The sequence below is a fragment of the Zingiber officinale genome, chromosome 1B (assembly GCF_018446385.1).
Source record: "Zingiber officinale cultivar Zhangliang chromosome 1B, Zo_v1.1, whole genome shotgun sequence".
Lineage (NCBI taxonomy): Eukaryota > Viridiplantae > Streptophyta > Magnoliopsida > Zingiberales > Zingiberaceae > Zingiber > Zingiber officinale.
The window spans coordinates 8,755,022-8,768,977 of record NC_055986.1 but is presented as its reverse complement, the minus strand read 5'-3'; the positions used below and the strand labels follow the sequence as shown (position 1 = coordinate 8,768,977).

The 13,956-nt window shown below is 36.8% G+C and overlaps 3 protein-coding genes across 3 annotated transcripts; 2 read left to right on the top strand and 1 right to left on the bottom strand.

The window, feature by feature from the left end:
• Positions 1-4,576: 4,576 nt before the first annotated feature.
• On the top strand, positions 4,577-5,618 carry LOC122025136 (pathogen-related protein-like). Its single transcript, XM_042583935.1, has 3 exons — positions 4,577-4,625; positions 4,720-5,019; positions 5,092-5,618. The coding sequence occupies exons 1-3, from the start codon at positions 4,577-4,579 to the stop codon at positions 5,616-5,618; spliced, it is 876 nt and encodes a 291-aa protein (XP_042439869.1).
• Positions 4,736-8,195, top strand: LOC122049355 (endoglucanase 25-like). The gene is made up of 8 exons (XM_042610752.1): positions 4,736-5,019; positions 5,092-5,393; positions 5,472-6,191; positions 6,258-6,562; positions 6,642-7,112; positions 7,192-7,327; positions 7,430-7,602; positions 7,692-8,195. The coding sequence occupies exons 3-8, from the start codon at positions 5,792-5,794 to the stop codon at positions 8,061-8,063; spliced, it is 1,857 nt and encodes a 618-aa protein (XP_042466686.1). The 5' UTR covers positions 4,736-5,019; positions 5,092-5,393; positions 5,472-5,791; the 3' UTR covers positions 8,064-8,195.
• Positions 8,196-8,745: 550 nt separating this feature from the next.
• LOC122049344 (MICOS complex subunit Mic10-like) lies at positions 8,746-12,850 on the bottom strand. Its single transcript, XM_042610741.1, has 3 exons — positions 12,592-12,850; positions 9,902-10,047; positions 8,746-8,971 (listed from the first exon to the last, which is right to left on the bottom strand). The coding sequence occupies exons 1-3, from the start codon at positions 12,734-12,736 to the stop codon at positions 8,957-8,959; spliced, it is 306 nt and encodes a 101-aa protein (XP_042466675.1). The 5' UTR covers positions 12,737-12,850; the 3' UTR covers positions 8,746-8,956.
• Positions 12,851-13,956: the final 1,106 nt, after the last annotated feature.

Genomic DNA, 13,956 nt, shown 5'->3' with positions numbered 1-13,956 from the left:
GGATATGGGCTGTAATAACCACATGTGTGGAAGTAAGTCTTTTTTTTATTTAAATAAATGCTTTCATTCTACAGTAAGTTTTGATGATTATTCTATTGCGAAAGTGATGGGAAAATGTAATATAGAGATAGGAACCAAGAATGGTTTTGTAGAAACAATTTCTAATGTCCTTTACGTTCATGATCGAAAAGTAATCTGTTAAGTGTTGGTCAATTACAAGAAAAGGGTTATGTAATCACTATTCAAAAGGGTGTTTGTGAGATTTATGATCCCACTAGAGGAGCCATTGTTGTTGTGCAAATGAGCTCAAACAGATTGTTTCCATTGAAGATTATAAGTGTGTAATCTTGTTTGACAGCTTAAATAAAAACCCTTCTTGGTTTTTGTATTTTCGTTATAGTCACTTGAGTTTTGGTGGATTGAAGATCATCCAATAGAAAAATAAAGTGACAGGTCTTCCTCAGATTAGTATTCCTTTCCAAGTTTGTGAAGAATGTATTGTTTGTAAACAACATCGTTGTCAATTTCCTCAGGGGAAGTCATGGCGAGCAAAAGATGTTTTTGAAGCAAATTCATTCCGATATATGCAACCCGATAATATGATGGTCTAATGGAGACTTAATTACCTTCATTGATGATTATACTCGAAAAACTTGAGTTTATTTTTTACAAACAAATCAGAAGCATTTTGTGCATTTCAGAGCTTCAAGGCTCGTGTAAAAAATGAAATAGGAAACACCATTAAGACCCTCCAAACGAATCATGATGGAGAATATTGCTCAACCAAATTTGAAGATTTTTGTGAAGTTCATGACATTCGAAGAGAGCTGATAGCTGCTTTTACACCCCAACAAAATGGTCTATCAGAGAGGAAAAACAGAACCATCCTCAATATGGTGAGAAGCTCGTTGACAAAAGGGAGAATTCCAAAAACTTTTTGGCCAGAAGCAGTAAATTGGAGTATTCACATCTTGAATAGAAGTCCTACACTTGTTGTTCCAAATATGACACCAGAGGAAGCTTGGAGTGTAAGGAAACCAAATGTAGATTATTTTAAAATTTTTGGTTGCATCGCTTATGCACATATCTCAGATGAGAAAAAGAAGAAACTTGATGATAAGGGGGAAAAATGTGTCTTTCTTGGTGTTAGTGAAGTATCCAAAGTGTATAAATTGTTTAATTCACAAACCAAGAAGATTGTGACTAGCCGAGATGTTGTCTTTGATGAGGAAAAACAATTGGGATTAGAATATGCAGCAATCTACTCAAGTTCTTTTTGACAATGATTCTGAAAGAGAACCAACATCAGTGGTCCTTATGCCTGAAAATTCATTAGAAGCTAGTCCAGCAATTGCTGAAATTTTGCCAATAGCAGCATAAGCTACTGATATAGCAGCTCAATCTCTTCATCATATTTGAAGAAGACCTGCATGAATGGAAGACTATGAGGTAACAGAAATTAAAGATCTAATCATTCATTTTGCTTCATTTTCATATTGCGATCTTACAACTTTTGAAAGTATCGTCAAAGATGCAAAATGGCATAAGACAATGAATGATGAAATTGAAGCCATTGAAAGAAATGATACTTGGGAGTTGATTGATCTTCTGAAAGGGCACAAAACTATTGGTGTAAAGTGGGTCTTCAAAACAAAGCTAAAATAAAATAGTGAAATTGACAAGTATAAGGCGCGTTTAGTAGCTAAGGGATATAAGCAAGAATATGGGATCGATTATACAAAAGTTTTTGCTCCCGTTGCAAGACATGACACAATAAGATTGATGATCACATTGGCAGCATAGAACTCGTGGTCTATTTACTAGCTAGATGTCAAATCGACGTTCTTGCATGGAAACTTGGAGGAACAAATATTTGTAGAACAACCCCTTGGTCATATTAAGATTAGAAATGAGAATAAAGTGTATAGATTGGGATCGATTACACAGAAGTTTGTTCTCCCGTTGCAAGACATGACACAATCAGATTGGTGATCGTATTTGAAGCACAAAACTCGTGGTCTATTTACTAGTTAGATGTCAAATTGACGTTCTTGCATGGAAACTTGGAGGGCGGGTATTTGTAGAACAACCCCTTGGTCATATTAAGATTAGAAATGAACATAAAGTGTATAGATTAAAGAAAGTTCTTTATGGATTAAAGCAAGCTCCATGAGCTTGATATAGTCGCATTGAGGCCTATTTTTTTAAAGATGGCTTTTACAAATGTTCATATGATTACACACTTTTTGTTAAAATTGGAGATAAGGGGAAACTACTCATTGTTTGCTTATATATAGACGATCTTATATTTATTAGAACTGATGATGTCATGTTTAAAGAATTCAAGAAATCTATGATGGTTGGATTTGAAATGTCTGATCTTAGTATGATACATTACTTCCTTGGCATAGAAATAGTGCAATCAGCTAATGGAATTTTTATTTCTCAAAAGAAGTATGTGCAAAAAATTTTGGATAGGTTTCAGCTGAAGGATTGCAATCCTGTAAGCACTCTAACTGAGTTTGGCTTGAAGCTAAACAAAGATCATGGAGGGAAGAAGGTGGACAATACAATTTAAAAGCAAATTGTTGGAAATTTGATGTATTTAACACTGACAAGGCCAGACGTAATGTGTTCTGTGAGTTTAATAAATAGATTTATGGAAAATCTAACAGAAATAGATTTGTTAGTTATCAAGAGAATCCTTCGTTACTTACAAGGAACTAAAGATTTTGAGTTATTCTACAAGAAAGGTGAAAAGTTAGAGTTGTTCAGGTTTATTAACAATGATTATACAGGAGATCAAGATGATAGAAGGAGCATTTCAGGTTATGCTTTTATATTGGGCACAGGGGCTAGGGGTGAGCAAAAGTTCGGTTAAATCGAATAAACCGATCAAACCGACTGGATTTAAAATTCGGTTTAGTTTATTCGGAAATTCAGTTTTTTTTCTTCAAAAAATTGATTAATTAGGTTAATTTGGTTCGGGTTCGGTTTTAAATTTTTTTATTCAGTTAAACCGAATTGACCGAATAGATCGAATTTTTGAACCAAATTGATTTTTTACACCATAAATTTTAGACCGATCCAAATTTTTATTAAGCCAAACTAATTTTTTAGAAAAAATCGGTTTGTTCGGTTCGGTTTGTTTGATTTTATTGAAAATTTGGTTCGGTTCGATTTTTATCAAAAATCGGTTCGATTCGGTTTGTTTGAAAAAAAATAGGTTCGGTTCGATTAATTCGGTTCGGTTTTAACCAAATAGTCACCCCTAACAGGGCCCGTATCATGGTCTTCTAAGAAATAATCAATTGTCTCCTTGTTAACTACAGAAGTTAAATTTATTGTTGCAATAGCTTGTGCTTGTCAAGTTATCTGTTGAGAAGAATTTTTGAAGTGCTTTAGTTCAAACAAGTTGAAACTACTATAGTTTTTTGTGACAACAACTTAGCAATCAAACTCTCTAAGAATCCTGTGCTACATGGCAGAAGCAAGCATATCGATGTGAACTATTTTTTTCTAAGAGATCTCAACAATGATGGAACAATCAAACTGATTTATTATTGAAGTGAAGATAAAGTTACAAATATACAAACCAAACCTCTCAAGTTGACTATATTTGTAGGGCTGCGTGATCTACTTGGAGTTTGTTCACATGCTACTATTATTTTCTTTTAAATTGATTTCTATAGATTTTAGTTAGATTTAAATATTTTATTTTATAATATTTATTGAAAATTATAATCATTGGCAGTTTACCCGAATCTTTAGATATTTTGTTATTTGAGATTCTCTAACTTGAGTGATATATAGGAGTTATGATTTAATGTTAGATTTAAGTATTGTAAAATCTATTTATTGTATCATTGCTTGCGTCACTCTCCATATACGTACCCACGAAACTTCAAAGAATGGTACACACACAGCAGCCATCATTCTTGACTTCAAACCCACTCCCTCACTTAATAATTCAAAAGATCTATTAGCCATCCTTGTCACTTGGCTAATTAGAAGGTAGATGTATAAGTGTAAATATAAATTCGATCCATCAGTTCAACCCGAGTCCATTTGAAAAAATATCACATGATTTTTCGATTTGAACTGGATTCGAGTGGAGGTTTTTTAAATTGTATTAGGATCGAATAGGATTTGAATCCATCCCGATTGATTTGATTTTAGAATTTCAGATTTTTTTAATTAAATTAATTTTTATTTTAAAAATTATAATGTTTTATATATAATAGAAAAAGAATAGCCACCCAAGAACCGATAATTCACTTGCGATGCGTCACTCTCCGTTGACAACCCCAAGAAACTTCAAAGAATTGTACACACAGGGCGGCCCACACTCTTATCTTTAACACCGACTTCCTCACTTAGCCATCCACGTTAGTTGTACACACAGGGCGGCCCACAGGATGATCCCGTGGGTCATCCGAGATGACATGAGATGAAGGTTGCTGTAATAAGGCCGTTGGATTGAAACTCAGTGACAACGGAGAATAAATTTCTTATTCCTATATCTCATCCGATCTGTCCCATATTAGCTCGGGTGTTATGATTTACCTTTCTCACAATGACCGTGGGTCTGATAGACCCTGAGGGCGAGGATTTCACCTTTTGCTGTAACGTTAGTTGGCTAATTAGAAGGCAGATCGGGTCAAACCAGCTAAATCCTCATTCTGGCTTGCCTATAAGAAGCTGTCACTGCACTGACAGGTCTGGAGCAGAGCATAGGCTGCGAGATGGCCAACACCAGCAGTGTTCTAGGGGATAAGTATCGGTCTCATATCCACGGCGAGGACGAGAAAGATACAGAATGGACATTCGGCGCACCCCCCAACTACGATGTCGTCAACAAGCTCTTCGAGGAAGGCCGGACGAAGGTATGGGAAGCAGGGTCCTTGGAAGAGAGAGTGCAGCATATGGTGAAGACGTGGGAAATGGAGATGTTCAACAAGAAGAAGTTTGAAGACTACAAAACTTTGGATCCGGACAACTACACCTTCAGCCTAAACGGTAATTAAATCTTCTAGCGTGAGATTTCTGTTCTTGATTCGATACTGAGTTTTGGCAGTCTTGATCTGAAAGGGCGGAAGCCACTAACGCTGGAAGAAAAGCGAAGATTAGGAGGTGGATACAACTCGCTGCTGCAGACATCACTGCCACAGAGGCTACGAGGCTACGACCCCGCGAAGGAGACGATGGAGTCGGCCCATGCTGCCTTCACGACTGCGTTTCCTCGGGGATTCGCTTTGGAAGTGCTCCAGGTCTACAGCGGGCCGCCGTCGATAGTGTTCAAGTTCAGGCACTGGGGATTCATGGAGGGGCCTTTCCAAGGCCACGCTCCGACAGGGGAAATGGTGGAGTTATTCGGGATGGCAGTGTACCAAGTAAATTCATGTCGATCAGTTTCTGAGAAAAATTCTATCGGTTATTGCATGACTGAGAGATGTTCGTGTCTTGATCAGGTGGATGAGAAGATGAAAATTGTGAAGGTGGAGTTCTTCTACGATCGAGGCGAGCTACTGGGTCTTCTGCTAAATGGCGGCGGCGGCGCGAGCGCAGAGAACTCGTCGTTGACTTCTTCAAGTTGCCCGTTCTTGAAGAACGCTTAGGACTCTGCTGAGATTGCTATAATTATAAATAAGTTTATGATTGTAAGAATCATGCTTGATGTTTCCAGCCTACAACTTGAATTTAACGTCATGGAATAATCCGAAGAACCACCTCGTTTTCACCGTAATCCACACTCTTCTCCTGCCGTTAACAATTAAAAATACGATTTGCAATGGAGCTAAAAACTTGTTTCTTCTCCTCTCTTGCACTCGTGTATTCCGCCATGGAGGAAAAGGCCTTCGTCCACTCCATCCCCGGCGCCGGCCGATTGCTCCCTTCTGCCAGCCGCTGGAGCTCCATAGAAGTCGACTTCGGATTGTTCCCGGCCTCGTCGAACCCGAACGAAGGCACCCCGCTGGTGGCCTACTCCAAATCCTACACTTTTAAGCTCGCCATCAACGACAAATCCCACCTAAAGCGCTTCCTCTACATCTTCATCTCCATGATTCTCATCGCGACTGCAGTCGCTCTCCTGGTGACTTTCCTCCCTCGCAAACGCGCTGCCGGTGGCTCCTTAACCGGGCTTCCGCTCGCACTCGACAATGCTCTTCTCTTCTTCGACGCACAAAAATGTAAGTCGATCAATTATATTCATTCCATCAGCAAGTCAGAGGATTTAGCCAATTATAATTGTGTAGCTGGGATTCTTCCGGCTAACAATCCGGTGAACTTTCGGGGGAATTCGGGTCTGCGAGACGGAGATGATCAAAGCAATACTAATTTAGTCGGAGGATTCTACGATTCAGGCAGCAACATCAAGTTCAGCTTCACCACGGCTTACACCGTCACTCTTCTGAGTTGGTCAGTGATCGAGTATAGTCCCAAGTATGCCGCCATTCGTGAGCTCGAACACGTCAAGGACATCATCAAGTGGGGAAGCGACTACTTGCTTAAGCTCCTCCAGTCGAACTCGAGCTCCGATTCAGGCTACTTGTTCTCTCAGGCAAGTGCTAGAGACTGCTGGTGTTCTTATCCAAAACAAGCAATTAACTTAGTTAGATTGTGTGCTTGTCAAACTGTAGGTTGGGAGTGGAAACCTCGATGCCCAATTCGACAATGATGCCACATGCTGGCAGAGGCCTGAAGACATGAGTTATCGGAGACCGGTGTTCAAGTGTTCGATGTCTGCCTCAGATCTTGCAGGGGAGATGATTGCAGCAATGGCAGCAGCTTCCATAGTTTTCGATCAAGATGATGCCTCCTACTCGGCGACCTTAGTTCATACTTCCGAAATGGTATACGACTTAGCCACCAAGAATCTCATCCATGGGAGTTATGCCAGGGACAAAGATTGTGGATTCGAAGCCGCGATGTTGTACAATTCCACCAGCTACAAGGATGAACTGGTCTGGGGAGCAACATGGCTGTTCTTTGCCACAGGGAACTCCAGCTACCTTGACTATGCCACGGGAAACTTCGAAGCGGCAGTGGAAGAAGTAGTGCCCTCCGATGAAGGGGTTTTCTACTGGAACAATAAAGTTGCAGCTAATGCAGTAATGTCTTCTGATCATGATCTTTTGGATTTGAGTTTGTAAGTGGTGAATCTTTGTTATCTATGTTTTTGGATTGTAGGTTTTGCTAACAAGGCTGAGATATCTACATGATCCCGGGTATCCTTATCAGCCGACACTAAAGAATAGCTCTGATATGGCAAACTTGATGATGTGCTTCTACCTTTCAATGCCAAAGAAGTTCAGTGTGACTGCAAGTATTACCAGCTCCTATTCTTTTAACTCACCATTGTTATCGAATGAAGGATGATTTGCCATTTACAATTGGTCGACAATGGGTGTTTCTTTCATGCTCGCAGATGGCTTGATCTTCTTCCAGCCTAATCAAAGTGCACCACTCCAGTTTGCTGCAACTGCTGCCTTCTTGAGCAAAATCTACAGCGACTATCTCGACGTCCTTCAAATCAGGAGCGGCAACTGCGATGCCGAGTCATTCTCGCTGGAAATGTTGCAGAATTTTGCTAGAACTCAGGTACTCAAAAGAAGATTAGCATTAAAAAAAAAGGCTTGGGTCCTAATATCTGAATGCACATCTTTTGTGTGGTATTATATATACTACAGGTCGATTATATACTCGGGGAAAATCCAATGAAGATGAGCTATTTGGTTGGGTTTGGGGACACTTATCCTGAGCACGTCCACCACAGAGCTGCATCGATCCCTTGGGATGGCCACAAGTACAGTTGTTCAGAGGGCAGAACTAGATGGAGAGACAGGAAGGAACCCAATCCAAATATCCTGGTAGGGGCCATGGTGGCTGGTCCAGATCATGATGAAGGATTTCTGGACATAAGGAATAGGTATGAATATACTGAGCCATCCATCTCAGGCAATGCTGGACTGGTTGCGGCGCTCATCGCACTTATAGACACCCATGAGCCTTCCATTGGCATGGAAAGGGACAAAATCTTTGCTCGCATTTCCAAGTTTTGATTTCTTGTTTCCATTGTAATGGTTTAGAGTATGGGATCGATAAGGAGAGGATTTGCACCTAGTCTTTGGCAACTAAGCTACTCTATTTGGTATTTCTTCGTGGAGAATTAGAAGAACTAATTTATATGAAATAACTAGAATTCCAGGTTAAAGAGAAAGAGAATCTAACTAATAAGCTAATGAGAGTTTGTGTGATAAAAAACAAGCACTAACATAGTGGCATAAAAAAGCACAAAGCTTTCTTTAAACGACGAGAGCAGAAGACAAACCTAGATCCAATCATGAGTTTTGTCAATGCGTCAGTTGATAATAACATTCTTAATTTTGTTCTTAGATAATATACTAATAGTTTATCAAAATGAGCCAAAGATTGATAGGCTGACGAAGGAACTTGCAAGTCATTTGCTTGGAAGGATCTTAGACAAACTAAGAAGATCCATGTCACTGCATCAAGTACAAAAGGCAAAGAAGCTGCAGTTGTAATAAGAAGAATACACATGTACTGTTTTATACGCATGCATCTAGGAACTCTAATTGATGTCAACTAAAGTAGCTTAGGCTAATCAATCTTTTTGGCCATGCAAATGGATTGATTGGACGACTTCAACATACCGTTTATTGCAAGAGGAAAAAAAAAAACAAACACACTCAAGCGGAAAGCAGGGGAGGAGAAACCACTATCACACAGTTTAATGTAGTTAATATAATATAAAGCAGTATTGTGATGCATGTTTTACTCCCAAAAAGAAATTATTTTTTGTTGTAATATTAAACACAACTCCGTCAAGGATACGATCTACCCCATAACATTCGAAGGGGCAACAACTCTGAGACGCGTACAAAATGGAATAAAAAACATGCTTCTGGTTTCAATATTCAGCTGCTATCTTCAATCAGTTGTGGTCTTGCTGAGAAGTATAAAAAATCAATAGGTTGATCAGAAAAATCAAATGCTATAAATTGTATCCAGTGACTAACAAGACATCAGAAAGTATCAGTTGCATTGCATAAGAGAAAATGACAGAGATATACTGAATCAATTATGGTTTTCAAGGATCCAGCTCAAGCCCGACATATCATGCAATCTTCAAATGTTTCAGTTTCTCTTTATCATAAATCCTTGGTGTCATTTTCCAATTTCATTTCACAAAGAGCTGCACTAGTTGTCTAATATGAGATATCATAAAACCATATACTAACCAAATTGCAACACCTCTTTCTACACAAGTTCATCTTCCCTCTTAGACACTTTGCATTAAGAATCACTTTCAAAAAGTGATTGATGAAGTAATTTAGTTTGATTTGTTTTTATTTCACTCTATTTTGCTTATGATTCAGAAACAGTTGCAGCATTTGTTTAACAAATTCTTTGCTAAAGTAGCTGTATCACCTGCTCTATATGATACAGGTATCTTTGTTCTTTCAAGACCAAATGTAATACCAATTTTAGTTGGCTTCCTGTATATCATGTGGTGTTGCATGCAATATATATCTTGCTTATCAAGTTGAATTTGCAAATCAAGTCTATGAATTTCTTTTCCCTTTGCCTGAATTCCAGTTGAATTTTTTCCCCAATCTTTGACACCTAATATATCAATTATTGATGTGAAGCAATTACATAATTTTAAACCTCAGCATAATTACTTAGAAGTTGTGCATTATTACTCAATACAGTAAACTGAAATATAGCATTTGGGGATCAATTGCTTCCTAGAGGTGCATCTTTTAGAAATCTCATTTAAAGGTTAAGCCCGCAGGATGTATTTTCAGGTAATACAGAAGCAGAAGTGAAAACTCCATGCAGAAAGAAAAAAAAAAAATTAGCAGAGAGATCTTACTTGAGGATCAGAGGAAACAACGGAAACTTTTGAAGACGAGATTTCCGGGCAAGAACTGCCAAAGATGTACGAGCAATCTGTATATGCTGACCCAATACCCACCCCGGCACCAAAAGCTACAGATGCCCATCTGGTAACTGGACTTCCTGTGTGAACCAGTTGAAGAAAGTAAATAAGGATCCTATAACCTTTTCCCCAAGAGCAATTAAGTTAATCACCATCTTCTGAAGATGAACTCGTATATGGGTAAATATGCATCATTGTTAAGCATAGTAGAATACAGGCTAATGGTAACAACAAACCTTATCAAGTTTATGATCATTTGGTAGCAATGGCATTATGGTTCATAACTACTCTATATGAACACAACACCTATGAAATCCTGAACAAGTCTCAAATACTGGAATCATAGCTTGTGCCACAGCAGGCAGCTTTGTTCTTGACCCTTGCACAGGAACTTATGGAGATTGTTGCCTAATGCGTAATACCTTTCCTATAAAAGAAAGGATGAATCTATTGCTAAAGGGCTAAAAGCATACAAAGTGAAGAACCCAGCTGTCTGACATAACAACTGTAATCAGTCATCAATTTCTGTAATTATGTGAGATCAAACATAAACTTGTATTTGATGATATAATTTTCATCGACGCATTGGCAACTTTATCACAGAGAAACATGGAGTATTCAAAATTATAAAACGAGAGGATTAATCAATTGCTTAAGACATGAATTTCATCTGATGTGGTTTACTGCAAATGAGAAAAAACAGACAATATTCCACAGATGAAAATGTATGGCAGTTACTCAGTAGACCGAGAGTTTTAATAAAACTTTGATGTCATTTGTAGGATCATGGAAAGTTGCTCCCAAAGTAGATTTTAGGTAGTACCCTATGAGAGCCCTCAATGATCATTATTCAGCCATCTAAAATGTTAAAGAAATAATTAATACAAGCCTGCAGGAAAGGCAAACTATACTCTTTTACCAACTATACCAATCAAGTGAAAATGATGAGGCTTTCTTATCAGAAGATCACCACTGATATTTCAATAAGAACAATGAAGCCAGATAAGAAATAGGTATTACAGCAATCCATCAGGATTACAAAAGTTAAACTAGCACCATCTTTCAATGGTAGTGGTAAGTGGTAACAGATTATTACTCCAGGAGTATTGCTTAAACTAGCAACTTAAGCTATCAGAGGATTATAAAAAATAGATTTCAAGTAGCAAACTTGGCAAGTAAATTAGAGTCATCATACTTCCCATAAAAAGTTCGTGTATTCGAGAAATTTTTGGTACATCAGAAACCATGTATGTGTTTACATAGAGATGGCAAAGCATAATGCAATAAGCTTAACTGAAGCAGAATAATCTAAAATAACTAGATGAAGAAGCAAGGTTAGAGAAGCCAAAATTGCCCGGAATGTGTAAAAAGTACATATGCTCCTGACTTGTGGTCAATAAAAAAATCATGAACTAGTAAGTAATTATCATGCACATGGAAGCAAAATAGTGAATAAAAATTGTGCCAGTGTTTGTTTCTTTATTTTTTATTTTTTATTTTTTGAAATATGGTCTAATAGATGATTTTTCGTGAGAGAACATAGTATAACAAGGAAATGAAGAAAGGGGGGTCTGGGTTAAATTTTGCCATATCTTAGTATTGTTAAAAAAAATAAATAGTATAGATAGAAAAGATGAATAATACATTAGGCACATTTGAGGCAGAATAATCTTAAGGAACAAGATAAAGAAGTGTTAGTGAGGCAGAAATTGACTAGTAGTAGTGTTTGAAGTACTCACGTCCCTGACTTGTGGTCAACTACAAAACTACGTGGTTGTCAAGCAAATAAAATGAAGAGACTGAATGAGGAAAAATTATGCGGGAGAAGAATGTTGGCTTATATCCGCTAACTAGGAACTGCAGCCATTTTAATATGATATATATATTTTTTTCAATCAGAAAACGTAGGATGACAAGGAACTAAAAAAATAGGAATCAACCATCAATTCATCATAGTATTGGAACAAATAGTATAGCCAGAGAAGATTATCCAATCAAATAAAACATCTTAGTTTTATGTTGATGCCGTGAATCTTATTCAAGTAATACCTATGTAAGCCTCCATCGGTGAAATATTTTAAGAAACCAACAGTAATAATAGCAGACAAACAGTAGGGTCGACAATACAGATTTTGGTAAGGAACCAAAGGTCTAAAACAACTTCACCTGTCTCATTCAAACATCAAAATGATATCAGCAGTATTAAGTATTTTAAGGAACCAAAGGAAATAAAAACATTGTACATGTATTATCTTACATTGCATATGGAATTTAAAGTATGTAAAGATGCTTTTATGTGCAATGAAAAATGAACAATAAAAACCTTATTTGAAAAATCTCATGGTAGTTAACGGAGAAGAACAATAATTTGGTCTATGACGAACAAATCATTAACATTTACCGCAAAGAATAAAGACAAATCTTGTGGCCGAGATGCCAAAGGGCAACGGGCGGAGAGAGACAAACAAAATAAAACAAAAGGAAGGAATTTTGGGAGCTCGAGATCGAGAATCAGGCAATTAGGAGAAAAAATAATAAAATCAGAATCTTGCTGAAATATGACGCGATGGCAAGGAAATGAAGATGAAAAATGGGCAATCAATTGGGGTACAGCGAGAACTCACTAAAGAAGAGGAGGGCAGTGAAAGCACCGGCGAGAGAGGAATAGGCAAGCCGCCGCACGGTGAGATCGAGGCAGGCGTCCCATTTGGCGTTGAGATCGTACTTCGGAGGAATCCCGTGCGTCTTCTTCTGCTTCTCTTCCGCCATTAGAGCACGAAAGCTTGGGAGGGGGGCGGTCGACGATTCTTCGGCTCTTGGTTTCTAACTTGGGGCATATAAGCGAAGAAGGTGCCCTACTGCCCTTCGCTGGATCGAATATAATGATTCTTTCCCTGGAATTTTCAGGGTTGGTTTGGAAATTTATTATTAAAAGAAAATAAAAATAATTTCACGTATAAATTTTTAAGAGTTTTAATTTAGATTTTGTTTTAATTTGTATTAAATTATTATAAAAAATGATTAATCAGTTGGGTAACGTTGAACCTAGAGTGATCGATCTAATCCCATCTGTCATCAAAATAAATCAAGAAATACTCATAATGAATCACACAGAGCTCGATAATTTTTAATTACGTGTCTCATTTGAAGGATTATGTGATAAAGATTAATAAATAAATAAATAAATATGGATTATAGAAAAATGTAACATAAACTTGGGACAAAGAAGCATGTGTAGATAAGAATACAATAATAAATTAAACAGGATAAGTAAAAGAAAAAAATACAACAGGATAAAATGGGGAAAAATTAAGATGAAGCACTAAAAATGGTAAATCCCTCAAACCCCTTAATAAATTAAAAAATAAATTAGAATAAAATACAGGCCATTTTTTTTTGTTCATGGCTGATGATATATAAGGAAAAGAAAATAGAGATGGGATAATATATAATTAGGTATTTAGGTGGTGTTGATTGTTCACTAAAAATAGTCTCTCTATTTTTTTAATAGGGTTAATCACCAAACACAAATTACACGTCATTTTTCAGGACCGATGTTTAGATAGTATTGGTCTATTCAATTGGGAAAATTATGAAAATATTTTTAAATCAAATGTAAACGGTTATAGTATGAGCAAAAGATTAATTAAATTGATTGAATTAAACGAATTTAAAAATTAATTATGTTTTTTTTAGAATTTTAATTTTTCCGCTAAAAAATTGATTGCTTAAATTAAAATTTAATTTTAAAATTTCTTATTCAGTTAAATTGATTGAACTAAATAAATTAAATTTTTGAACCGAATTAAATTTTTAGACAAAAATTAAATTTTTATTAAACCAAATTGAATTTTAAGATCATAATTTAAAAATATGATTAAAATAGTTTTTGATCGAATTAATTAATATTTTATTAATTTAATCTATTTAATTTTAATTAAAAAATTTTAATCGAATACACATTAGGATAGGTGTCTACTTATTGGTTT

Bases quoted from the DNA above. Each gene is read 5' to 3' on its own strand.
- LOC122049355 (XM_042610752.1), top strand. From the start codon at position 5,792: ATGGAGCTAAAAACTTGTTTCTTCTCCTCTCTTGCACTCGTGTATTCC. The intron at 6,192-6,257 runs GTAAGTCGATCA...ATAATTGTGTAG, and splicing joins CTTCTTCGACGCACAAAAAT to CTGGGATTCTTCCGGCTAAC. The intron at 7,328-7,429 runs GTATTACCAGCT...TCATGCTCGCAG, and splicing joins GAAGTTCAGTGTGACTGCAA to ATGGCTTGATCTTCTTCCAG.
- LOC122049344 (XM_042610741.1), bottom strand. From the start codon at position 12,736: ATGGCGGAAGAGAAGCAGAAGAAGACGCACGGGATTCCTCCGAAGTAC. The intron at 10,048-12,591 runs GTGAGTTCTCGC...TGGTTCACACAG, and splicing joins CACTGCCCTCCTCTTCTTTA to GAAGTCCAGTTACCAGATGG.
- LOC122025136 (XM_042583935.1), top strand. From the start codon at position 4,577: ATGACCGTGGGTCTGATAGACCCTGAGGGCGAGGATTTCACCTTTTGC. The intron at 4,626-4,719 runs GTAACGTTAGTT...CTGCACTGACAG, and splicing joins CGAGGATTTCACCTTTTGCT to GTCTGGAGCAGAGCATAGGC. The intron at 5,020-5,091 runs GTAATTAAATCT...TTGATCTGAAAG, and splicing joins CTACACCTTCAGCCTAAACG to GGCGGAAGCCACTAACGCTG.